Source organism: Mustelus asterias, chromosome 9, assembly GCF_964213995.1.
Source record: "Mustelus asterias chromosome 9, sMusAst1.hap1.1, whole genome shotgun sequence".
In the NCBI taxonomy this organism is placed as follows: Eukaryota; Metazoa; Chordata; class Chondrichthyes; order Carcharhiniformes; family Triakidae; genus Mustelus; species Mustelus asterias.
In genome coordinates this window covers 32,883,418-32,896,357 of record NC_135809.1, presented here as the reverse complement: position 1 = coordinate 32,896,357, position 12,940 = coordinate 32,883,418, and the positions used below count along the sequence as shown (strand labels likewise).

General features: G+C 45.3%; 1 protein-coding gene across 2 annotated transcripts in view; it reads left to right on the top strand.

Moving 5' to 3' along the window:
* Positions 1 to 12,940, top strand: part of LOC144498588 (fatty acyl-CoA reductase 1-like) — a 213,299-nt gene that overhangs the window by 159,874 nt on the left and 40,485 nt on the right. The window contains exons 5-6 of one of the 2 annotated variants that reach the window (XM_078219924.1): positions 849 to 1,026; positions 11,646 to 11,690. In XM_078219924.1, the coding sequence (XP_078076050.1) occupies positions 849 to 1,026; positions 11,646 to 11,690 (223 nt within the window). The remainder of the gene's footprint in view (positions 1 to 848; positions 1,027 to 11,645; positions 11,691 to 12,940) is intronic. The other variant, XM_078219925.1, reaches the window with a different exon arrangement.

Below are 12,940 nucleotides of genomic sequence, written 5' to 3'. Positions count from 1 at the left end.
TTGCTGGATGCCACTTTGAGTGACAAGCAGACCTCGGTCTGAACTTGCACTGTGGCACTAAGAGGTTGGGTGGCTGCTGCTTATGCTGCATTGGAAACTTTGAACTTCCATAGAATCTACAGTGCCAAAGGAGGCTATCTGGCCCATTGAGCCTGCACCGACAACAATCCCACTCAGGTTCTATCCCCATAACCCCGCATATTTACCCTCCTAGTCCCCCTGACTCTAAGGGGCAATTTATCATGGCCAATCAACCTAACCCGCACATCTTTGGAGTGTGGGAGGAAACTGGAGCACCCGGAGGAAACCCACGCAGACACGGGAAAAACGTGAAAACTCCACACACACAGTGTGGACACACACAGAGAGATATCACAGACAGAGGCCGGAATCGAACCTTGGTCCCTGGCACTGAGAGGCAGCAGTGCTAACCACTGTGTCACCGTGCCACTTTGTTATAATCACAATATTTTTGCTTGTCTGAAATCCATCAAATGATGATCTGGACATTTCCAACTGCAGAGAAAGAAGAACTGGTAACATGCTCCTTACTGGAGATAATTGTTTTACTCACTGTTTTAGACCTTACCCCAGAGATCATCTGCCTTTAAGTCACCTCTCCCATGTCTCCACCTAATGTTTATTTTTTGGTTGTATCGCTGCGTGTACTGTCACTATCACTAAGAGGGTAAAAAAATTCAGGACGTCCTTGTTCAATCCTCTACATTGCCTCCTTTATTTAATTAGCCTGTGTTGCCTAACCATTTTCAGGAATCCTGTTATCTTACCTAATTAACCTTTCCATAGCAATCACTCATCTGTTTAATGAGTCTCTTGCTTTTTCCCAGGTGGATGGATGAAAGTATAATCCAAGATATCACCCCCAAACTGATAGGAGACCGGCCAAACACATATACCTACACAAAGGCACTTGCAGAGTATGTGGTCCAACAGGAGAGTCGGGATTTGAATATTGCTATTATCAGGCCTTCAATTGTTGGGGCAAGTTGGCAGGAGCCATTCCCAGTAAGTAATTTTACTTTAATGCAATGTATTTTATGGTCCTGTTGCTTCTTTATTTGAGCTCTATGTAACTCAGTGCATGTGTTATTAAAGTCTTAATTGTAAGTTCACTGGATGTACATCGAAAGGGGAGACCACTTAGTTGGGTGGAAGTAAGAGAACTATGTTAAAATGAGAAATGCTTCTATTATATTTTTTATTTTTTTAATCAGTGTCACAAGTAGGCTTACATTAACACTGCAATGAAGTTACTGTGAAACTCCCCTAGTTGACACACTCCGGTGCCTGTTCGGGTACACTGAGGGAGGATTTAGCATGGCCAATGCACCTGACCAGCATGTTTTTCGGACTGTGGGAGGCAATCGGAGCACCCGAAGGAAACCCACGCAGACGCAGGGAAAACATGCAGACTGCACACAGACAGTGACCCAAGCCGGGAATTGAGCCGAGGTCCCTGGCGCTGTGAGGCAGCAGTGCTAACCACTGTGTCACCGTGCCACCCCGCGGCACTCAAGTATTACTCTCGAGTTAATCCATAACCCGTCTCTGCTATCATACCTACAGAAGCAGATATACTGATATTGAAGCTATTTTGTTACTACAGGTGAGACAGTGATTGTCTATCGAGTCAAAGCTGTTTATTTAGGCAGGGTTTGAGGTAAATGGTATATTTGCACTTTATAGGGAGCTAAGAATTGTTGTGAGGAAACATTTGGTGTGAAAGAGGAAAGCAGGCATTTTGCAGGTGTTTTTCTTAATGAAGGCAATGTGGGAATTAGCTATCTTGAGCCTGATGATCTTCTTCAAGGTGATGCCTTGAAAAGATCTTTCAGACAGTTGCTTGGCTGTGATCAAACTGTGGGCAGTATTGCAATCAAACTGTAACTAACCTGGTCTGTTAATGTATGTTACGGCAAAAAAGATAGAATAATAGAAGCTTGCAACGAGGAAGGGGGTCATTCAGCCCATCATTTCCATGCCAGCCATCAAGCAGCCATCCAGCCTAATCCCACTTTCCAGCTCTTGATCTGTAGCCTTGAAGGACACAACACTTTATGTGCATATCCAAGTACTTTTAAATGTTATGTGGGTTTCTGCCTCTATCAGCCTTTCAGTCAGTGAGTTCCAGATTCCCACCACGCTCCAGCTGACAATGTTTCCCATTGAATCCTCTCTCAACATCCTACCCGTTGCCCAGTATCTATGCCCCCTGGTTATGGATCCCTCAACCAAAGGGAATGGGGCCTGACTGTCCATTCTACCCTGATCCCTCATAATTTTATACACTTCAGTTAGCTTTCCCCTCAGCTTCCCTTATTCCAAAGGAACAGCCCAACCTACCCAATCTTCCAATAACTAACCTTTTTAATTTCTGTCAACAACCTCATAAATCTCCTCTGTGCCACCTTTGGTGCAGTCACATTTTTCCTACGATGCAATAACCTAGACTGAACTTAACACAGTACTCCAACTGTGGACTACTGTTTTATACACATCCAACATAACCTTCCAGCTCTTGTATTCTTCGCCTCAACAATAAAAACAAACATCCTACACGCCATCTTGACCACTTACCAACTTGTCCTGCCACCTTCCTGGATCTGGAGCACGCACGAAAGTCCCTTTGTTCCTCTACACAACTCAATATCCTACCATCTACTATCTACCCTTGCCTTGAGAATCTTCCCCAATTCAATATTTTATACTTCTTTGATTGAATTCCATTTGCCTCTGTTCCCCCTATCTGACTAGTTTACTGGTACCTTCCTGCAGTCTACAGCTCTCTTCCTCACGATCAACCACGTGCCCATTTTTTACTATCGTCTGCAGAATTCTTAACCGTACCCCTTACATTCAAGTCCAAAGCAAGAAATTTAGTACTGAGCCCCACTGGAAGCAGCCTTCCAGTTACAAAAACACCAATCGCCCATTACCCTTTGCTTTCTCTGAGTTGTGGATCCAACTTGCCATTTTGCTTGGGATGGGACTCAAACTAGGAGAATTCATCTGCTGTACCTCTGACAGCTGAGTTACTGGCCTCTCTATCCCTTAGGTTTCACTTATAATATCATGGTGTGGAAATTAACCCTCTAGTTTTTGGTTTAACATTGTGAAGCAAAGTAATGGTAATTTTCGTAGTAGTTACGGCATAGCTGACGACATGTGGACACTACTTCACTTCTGAATTTTTCCTTCTGCCTGAAGTATTTAACATGGTTGGACTGGTGGCTCATGCTACAAAACTGTCTTCTTAGCAGTGGTCTCACCCCCTGCTTTGTATCGTGAACTGTGCTCAATCCTTTCTGACTGCGATAGAGGAATGACCAATCAACATTTTGTGTACTTGCCATATAGCTCTTTAAAATCATGGACACACATTAATTCGTCATTGCAAATGCACAGAGAGGCAAACAGGAAGCAACAAGGCCATTATTGACACAGGGATATATTTTTGAGCGCACCTTCAGATGATGATGCAGAAGTCATGCCAAACGGAGCAGATTTTCCATTGCTGATTTACCGTATGATCTACGTGATTATTAGGGTTTGACTCACGGCATCACCCAGTTCCTAGTTTTTCAATGCAGCGGCTGAGTGACATGAAGCTAGCAGATCCTCACGATTGCATGTGTGGGCTACAGTGCAGATAAACTGATTGAGAACAAGTAATGGAACTAAGGAGGAGCAGAAGGTGTGAAGCTTCCCCTAAACAAAGTGGGGTGGAAACGCTCGCCAATGGAAACCCCTGTTTTCCTGCACCGGAGGCATGTCCTTATTCCAGATAATGAATTAGTCACGTATTCACAAGATCAGAATCTGAGATGCAGGAAACAAAGGGGAAATAAGAGAAGGAAAAAGGGAGGGGACAAAAGAATGTGGAGGCAAGGGTATGGAAAATAAGGAATTGGAAAGAGACAAAAGAAAGCAAGATTCAGAGATTATGAGAGGAAGGCGAAAATAATGGATGACAGAGAGATTTGGAGAGAATGAGAATGGAAAAGGGAAATGAGAGGCAGATGGGCACAAGGCAGACATAATCCAGATTTCAAGGAAACAATTGGAAATAAGACATGTCAAAAGACACACTATGATGGGCTTCTGAATCACTTGCAGCGAATACTTGTAATTACACTGAGAGCTTAGAGACAATGTAGTTTATCAGAATGCGTGCCTGTAATTTCCCAGTATGCATTACTGTCAGACGAGGCTCTCCAATGAGGTGCATTTGCATACAATCAGCCCTTACATTTAAAATATCTGGCTTTGTCTGCAATTCCTTTTTCTAGCGCTCAACCTTTCCGAGGTTTAGTGTATCCCCAAAGGAACGCTACCCCCATGCAGACATTTTGTTATCTCTTAGTCTGCTGCACAAAGGAATCTCACCCTCATTTACGAGTTTGATTCCATATATGATCCTATTTCTGATCTTTTTTTATTCATTCACAGGATGTGGGCATCACTGGTAAGGCCAGCATTTATTGCCCACCCTAATTGCCCTTGAGAAGGTGGTGATGAGCCGCCTTCTTGAATTCAACTGAATGGCTTGCATTGCTGAGCAAGGTAACTGCATTATCTTGGCTGGACTGTGTTCTCTGGGTGTCCAATAAACTGCTTGGTGCCATACAACTCTCTCTGCCCTGAGTATTAATTAAGACACAAAAGCATTTTGACTTTTACTTTTGCATTTCTGTCAGACATTGTGGGTTGATTTAACAAAGAAAATGTAGTTTCTCGTTTCAATGCTTCCAGACCTGACTTAAGCACTTTGCATAATTTCTAACTCCTATTAGCATTACCTACTCCAGGATTTGGTCAGCAAATCTCAGCTAATCAAGTTCATCGCAAAACTGATGGCTTTTAGGCAGAATTAAAACCTTGACAAGGTCGTAAGCAAGTTTCAGAATGCTGTCTTCAACTGAGAAGCAACAGAAGTTAGTTTTCAAACGTTCGAGTTATTCATGTCGTTAAACTGAGCCTCAGTATCGTGAACATTTTCCTCTTCCTGTCTTTTTGTTGCCTTTTCTGACATTTTGTTCTCTTCCTGGCCACAGAGGACTCCACACTGTGTCAATGAGAAAGGGAAGGGCTGAGTTTTTAACATCTGCTCCAGGCAAAGGGGATAGGGTCACGGCCAGCATTCCCTCTAAACTGTGTGGGTGTATGATCATCCAGCAATCAGGAATGTGCCGCTTAGGGAGCAAGTAGGCCACACACAGGCAATGCTCCCTTGACGGTACAATCTTAAAGGGTCCATGCAGTGCAAACAAATGAGAAAGGGGGCATTGGTTACGGTATTGATCCTGGAGGACAGTATTAAGCAACTTCAGCTGGCGGATTGAATTCAGATTGAGGTACACGTACTCGGAGCGCAGCTGTGGCTTCAATACGAGGAAAAGAAAAAGGGGTTATTACTGAGCCTGAAAATTATGGAAGGATCTTGAGTCTCAAAAAGGCAGGGATTTTCCAGCCTCGTCGTGGCGGGACACAAGGGATGCGGTGGGCCAACCAAAAACCCATTGACTTTTGCCAGGACCGGGTGATCCTGGCAGTGAGTGGGGATTGGAAAATCCTAGCTGTAATCAGATAACTGTGTCCACAGGCCTCCATCTATTCAGTATCTTCACTTCAGACATCCTGGGTACCAAATCAGGCATGTCCCCAATAATCCAGACAATTCTGGAAGATTTATGGTGCCTCTATTTATATTGTAGTATAGCATTGTGCCACAGGAGGACTATTATGGAGATCCTGTGTGCTTTATTCATCATCCTAAATAGTAGGTTAACCAGTAACTCATGGGGTGGGATTTTATGGCCTCGCTCGCGCCAGACCAGAAATTCCCACCCGAGGTCAGTGGAGATTTCCATTGTCAGACCCTCACCCGTGCTAATTGTGGCGGGCGAGGCGGTAGAGTTCTGGCCATGGTGCTGTATGTCCTTAATTGTGGTATTATAACTTTGCTCAAGAGAGTTGGCTGGAAGATACAAGGGATCTGGATTGCTATTGGTACCTGGTAGATACCAGATTCAGCATAGCCCTTGAAAAACATGCTGAGAGAGCATGCAGAACATTTTGATCTCTCACCTCTTTTCAATTACAGCATAGTTTGAGTGTGGTGTACAAAGCATGTGTCCAAAACAGTTTATTTCATGATTCAAAATGAGTATGCACAGAATGAAAAACTCATGTGTGGGATCCAGAGGCAAGCGATGAGGAACATTTGTTTGAAAAAAGGTTAAATGGCCAAATCTGGGAACCGAGATCAAAATATTTTCCTCAACTAGTTGGCTATAACGAACAGGAAAAACAGTCCTTTTGTTTACTTCTTTCAATAAAGGAGCTGGAAAAATATCCAGGGGTCTCTAAGATCTAGGGAACTTTTGTCGATGGTGTGCCTTTCCTGGTGGTAGAACCAAAATGTGCACCACATTCACTTTCCTGCTTTTTCCATTTCCCACTTGATTACAATTAAAATGTAAAGTGCGGGCAGCACGCGTGGGAAACCTGCGATTTTGCGGCAAGGGATGCTTTTCAGTGTTAAAAACATTTTTAATTCATTCATGGGATGTCGGTGTCATTCGTTAGGCCGGCATTTATTGTCCAGCCCTAATTGCCCTTTGAAAGGTTGTGGTGAGCAGCCTTCTTGAACCCCTGTATGTGGTGCAGGGACACTTACAGTGCTGTTAGGAAGGGAGTTCCAGCATTTTAATCCAGTGACTGTGAAGGAACAGTAATATAGTTTCAACTCAGGATGGTAAAATCAATGCTGCAGCTTCGGGCGGGCTATAGAAGAGTTTTCAGGACAAACGGGGATCAAGGCCACAACTTCATTGCCATTAGTATAAGACTTACTGAGAGCACAAATGAGACACGGGTGTATTTTCAAATTTAAGTTTCACTTGTAAATAATTCACATTACATGGGTTTCATTTTATTCAAGGGTGCTTCATGGTTATTTGTTGAGATTAGCCTAGTTAGAGAGCTAAGTGTACTGGCACACACACCTAACAGTTGGCACGCATTAATGGCTACAGGGGAGATGGGGACATTTCCTTTATCACAGTAGTTTTTTGCTCACTCTTTGATGAATGTTCATGTTCAGTGTTTAGTGTTGTACTCACCAATCTGTAAGATATGATTGGACTCGCAGACTTAGCTGATCCTCCCTTCTGTGCATTGTAAAGCGCATTGTCTTGGAGGGAAAACCTTCCCCTGCCTCAGTTAAGGCCCTTGAAGGGCCTTTTAATGGCCATGATAGGGCCTTTTCCTGCCCAGCCTCAATTTTTAGGCAGGCAGGCAGATGATAAATTGGGGGGGGAATCCCGGAATTGAACAAAGTTCGATCTCGGGTGGGAAGGTTGTGAAGTTGCGCATCCATAAGCAGTCCCTTTCTGATTGGGGGCACCGTCCAGTGACCTTCAGACATCCCTCCCTCCGCAGGTTTTCCCTCAAGATCAGAATATCCTCCCTCAGGACTTCCCAAGCATTCCCATAGAATCCCTTCAGGACAGAAGGAGGCCATTTGGCCCATCGAGTCTGCACTTACCCAGGCCCACCCCACCCCGCCCTATCCCCATAACTCCATGAATTTACCATGGCAAATCCACCTAATCTACACATCTCGAGACATTAGGGGATATTTTAACATGACCAATCCACCTAATCTGCATGTCTTTTGGACTGTGGGAGGAAACCGGAACACCCGGGGAGAACGTGCAGACCCTGCACAGACAGTCACCCAAGGCCAGAATTGGACCTGGATCCCTGGCGCTGTGCGACAGCAGTTCTAACCATTGTGCCACCATGTCGCCCACCTCTGTGCCATTGTGTCACCCCTAACTACTGTGCCACCGTGCCATGGGCGGGAATGCATCCAACCGACCAAGCCCCTGAAAATTCTGGTCATTTTGTGCGTACGTGCGTGAACAGCACAAACAAAAAACCTAAAGAACCTGTGTATGATTCACCCAAATTGGAACTAAGTGCCCACGCCAGTGGGAAAACTGGAGTTTGCTGAAAACCTTGGCAGTGCCAATGGTGCACTGCCCCTGGCATTGACACCCTGGCCTCATGTCTTTTCCCGAGGGGGTTGGGGAGGCCAAAGAGGTAGATCCAGTGCCCTTGCACCCTCTGCCACTGCTGGCCTGCAAAGGAAGGGCCCCCAAGGGTCCCGGGGGATGGGTGGGATCGACCTGGGGGTAAGAGGATGACCTCGTCACCCTCCCCTGAGATGGGAGGGTCTCAGAGGGTGGGGCTGTGAGGGGGTCGTCTCAGGGAGATGGGGGCTGCTGAGTGGGATCTCGGGGGGATGGAGGCTGAGGGGGTGTTGAATCATGTCTGTGTGGTGGGGCCAGCGGGGTGGGTCGGGTGGATCCTGAGAGTCCTTATGCCCGGCGGGAATCCTGATTTTTGGCCGATGCCCCATTCAGTGGAGGATGGAGAATTCCACTCTGTATCTTTAATACTTTATTTTTTAAAAGTTACCAAAATTATGAAAGAAAGAACATTAAAACCAGGGATAATTAGCAAGTTGCGCTATTAAATATGTTAATTTGATATAAAATTTAAAAATAAGAAACTAACACAGTGGGTTTTTCACTAATCTTTTAGACTCTTACATGTGTCTATTCCTTTGTGCCAAAAACCAAACTGATCTATTTTCTTAACATAGGAAACATAATATTTTATCATTAGTATTAATTCATGGCAAGGCAGGAGGAGAGCGGCGAGGTGGGAGGGAAACGGCGGGACTGGAGGGGAGCAGTGAGGTGGGAGGGAAACGGCGGGACTGGAGGGGAGCAGTGAGGCAGGAGGAGAGCGGCGAGGTGGGAGGGGAGCGGCGGGACTGGAGGGGAGCAGTGAGGCAGGAGGAGAGCGGCGAGGTGGGAGGGGAACGGCGGGACTGGAAAGGAGCAGTGAGGCAGGAGGAGAGTGGCGAGGTGGGAGGGGAACGGCGGGACTGGAGGGGAGCAGTGAGGCAGGAGGAGAGCGGCGAGGTGGGAGGGGAGCGGTGGGACTGGAGGGGAGCAGTGAGGCAGGAGGAGAGTGGCGAGGTGGGAGGGGAACGGCGGGACTGGAGGGGAGCAGTGAGGCAGGAGGAGAGCGGCGAGGTGGGAGGGGAACGGCGGGACTGGAGGGGAGCGGTGAGGCAGGAGGAGAGCGGCGAGGTGGGAGGGGAACGGCGGGACTGGAGGGGAGCAGTGAGGCAGGAGGAGAGCGGCGAGGTGGGAGGGGAACGGCGGGACTGGAGGGGAGCGGTGAGGCAGGAGGGAAAGAGCAAGGCAGAAGGGAAGCAGCGAAGTTGGGGGCAAGCAGTGAGGTGGGAGGGACCCAGCGAGTGGAAGAGGTGGTGAACAGGAGGGTTGGCAAGTCAGGAGAGTTCCAACTTGCTGCTTGCCTCCCAAGACCTTCCACTTGCCATTTTTCCCGAACATAGCTGATTCTGTTAAGTCTTGTGATTCCGATCCACACTTGATCCTTCCCAGCCAATGTGAGCTGCCACATCCTGGTGGGAAAACATCAAGCCCAAAATTGTACGTCAGAAAAACAAATATTTGCAAACACGTAAGTCAGGGTCCTCGGAAACTACTTACCGGTTCACAGTGGGTTAGACAAACTCCTTAACTCTTCCAAGTGACAGCTCCTTTTCATCACCAGCTCTCACTTCCAGAACACTCTGTCTGTTCTGGTGCTCTTAATGGGTGAGCTGCAAGCCAATCAGTTGTTGCCATGTGGCCTGGCTACTGGCTGCCGGTATCGAGTGGGATCCGGCACCGGTGAAATTCCAGCCATGTGTGACGCCACAGCTTCACCGAGCATTGATTGGTGAAGTGGCAGATGGGCTCCACATGTCATGTGAGTGGCATTCACAATCAAACACACAACACTGGATGTACTGATGCATGGCTTATTTTTTTTATTCATTTGTGGGACACGGACATTGCTGGCTGGCCAGCATTTATTGCCCATCCCTAATTGTTCTTGAAACTGAGTGGCTTGCCAAGCTATTTCAGAGGGCAGTTGAGAGTCAACCGCATCTGGACTCACATATAGGCCAGACCAGGTAAGGACATTAGTGAAGCAGATTGTTTTTTTCTGACAATCGACAATGCTTCCATGGTCATCAGTAGATTCTTAATTCCAGATTTTTTTTATATTGAATTCAAATTTCACCACCTGCCGTGGTGGGATTGGAACCTGGGTGCCCAGAACATTAGCTGAGTTTCTGGATTAATTGTCTAGCGATAATACCACAAGGCCATTGCCTCCACAAGGTGCGCAGGATAGAGGGAACTTATGTTGAGGTGTGGGAATGGATGAGTATTCTGAAGAACGGCTTTTTTACCTTTGGCCTTTTGCCATTTCATGGTTTCTGTACTTACTACCACACAATAATCATTGTCTAAAATGATTTAAGATAGTAGGCTTGTTCTGGATAGGTTTCTGATCCTCCCTGATCACAATTACTAATACTGTAACTCAGGATGTCATATACAAGTGAAACGCACCGAACCACAGAACTGCATTTCTCCAAGCAACATTATTTGACTTTTGCAACATTAACAAAGGAGATGTATTAAAGCAACTAGGAAAGAGTAGGCTAATTGAAGTTTGGAGTTAAAACTGGTATAATCTAGGTAAACTCCTGTGTTAACTGGGTATATATTGCCATATACTCTGTTTTCTAAATGGTGAGATTGTTTGAGATTTTTGACAGCCCACCCAACATATTCTGTAAGATGGAATAAGACACACCTTCTTTGAAAGTGACCTCAAAGTATCTTTACTTAGTTTGCCTGGCTATATGACCAGATGGATGTAATGTAATCTTTAATGTCATGCAACTTTCACTAAAAGTTTTTATCTAAAAATATTTTTACTCATAAGCACTAAGCAGTCCAAACCTAGATCATGTTTCTTTCAATCTAATTTACTCCAAATAAAAAACAATGTATCTTCATAACACCTGAGAAGCGAATATGGCTGGATGCTGAAGAATGAAGAGCTTTATGAATATTTATATGGGATCTACAAACTTTTAAAATGTTTCTAAACCACATTTACAAATTGTCCTGCACTTTTAATCATTTGAAAACTGAAATTTCTTTTTCAAACTTCAGCATACTCACATCTGTCCATTAATATCACATCTGTAGAAACAATTTGTTGTCAATTTTTGATGTCTGATTCTCTAAAATGGAATGCAAATGAAATCTCAAAGTAGATTTCTGATGCTGGCATATATGCCTTGAGCAAAATTCTGCAGCCTCCCAGCCACATGTTTCCCACCGGTGGGAGGTGACAGGTTATTTGCTTGCGGCAGGAATCTCTGGTCCTGCTGCTGTTGATGGGAATTGCCATTGACGTCACCCCACGCTGGCGGTAAACCCAGAGGCGGGGGCGCACTGCCAGTGGGACCGGAGAATCCCGCCGGCTTGAATGGCCAGAGAATTCCAGCCCATATTTTTTGAAGGCGTATAGTCTGACTTTCTGTTACTGATGTAATAAGGTGTGAAAATCTTCCTGCAAAGAGCTGCTTGCTGGCCACTGTAAAATCAACTGCAGTGCCTAAAGTCCTGCATTCAAAAAAAACTAACTGTGACTTTTTTTTAATTAAATAGGGTTGGATCGACAATTTCAATGGACCAAGTGGGCTTTTCATTGCTGTATGTAAAATATCTTTTTATTGTTATTTTCTTTTGAGTAAATAAATCTTTCTTAAAACGTAGTGAATTGACAGGTAAACATAGAAAGCAGGGCTGAATTTCCTGCCCATCCCCAGCCCTTGTGCCAAAATGCTAAACAGGGTCAGTGCTCCCAACGTGCACTTCACCTGTCCAACCCCAAGATTGCCTCTGTCATTGCCATGTCCTGGGAAAACCCAGCACAGACCTGCCCGCCTTCCCTTCCAGCAAAGGCTGGCACTAGTAGTGTCAGCTCTGTGGTGGCACTGTCAACCTGGCCTGGAACACCCACGTACCCTCCATCAGATTGAGGTCAAACCACTGCCAGCTGCTTCTAGCCACCCTGTGCATGAGTGCCTAGCGAACTTAGCATCCAGAAAAAGAAGTGAGAGGTTGGAAATGCTCCCTCCCACTTTATTAACATTCTCCACCTTCTCACTATGCTTCCAGCCTAATCCCACTTTCCCAGACTTGGTCCATTTCAAGTGCACATCTGAGTATGCTTTAAATGCAATGTGGGTTTCTGCCTCTATCATCCTTTCAGGCGGTGAATTCTGGACACTACCATCCTCTGAGTGAAAACATTTCTCCTTAATACCCCTTCAGTAATTCTACCAATTACCTTAAGCCCTTGCCCCTGGTTATTGACCTTCTAAAAAGAGAAATAACTTCTTCCAAACTAGACTCTCTAAGCTACTCATAATTCTATGCATCTTGATGACATTTCTGCTCCGCCTTCTCTGCTCCAATCTTTCCCTCATTTATAAAATCACCAGTCCTGGCAACATCTTCCTAGTTCTCTTCTGCACCCTCTCTGGTTTGATCACGTTCTTGTTATAATGTGGCCACTAGAACAATATGCCGCACTCAAACTGTGGACTCACTAGTGTTTTGTTCAGTTTTAACATAAACCTCCGATTATTATATTTTATGCTTCAGCTAATAAAGGCAACTATCTTGTATGCCTTCTTAACCACCTTATTTACCAGTCCTGCTACTTTCATGAATCTGAGGATGTGCATTCGAGGTCGGCTTTTTGCTCTACACCTCTCAATATCCTATTATTTCCGGTTTCCTCCCACTGTCCGAAAAACATGCTGGTTAGGTGCATTGGCCATGCTAAATTCTCCCTCAGTGTACCCGAACAGTGCCAGAGTATGGCGGCCAGGGGATTTTCACACTAACTTCATTGCAGTGGTAATGTAAGCCTACTTGTAACACTAATAAATAAA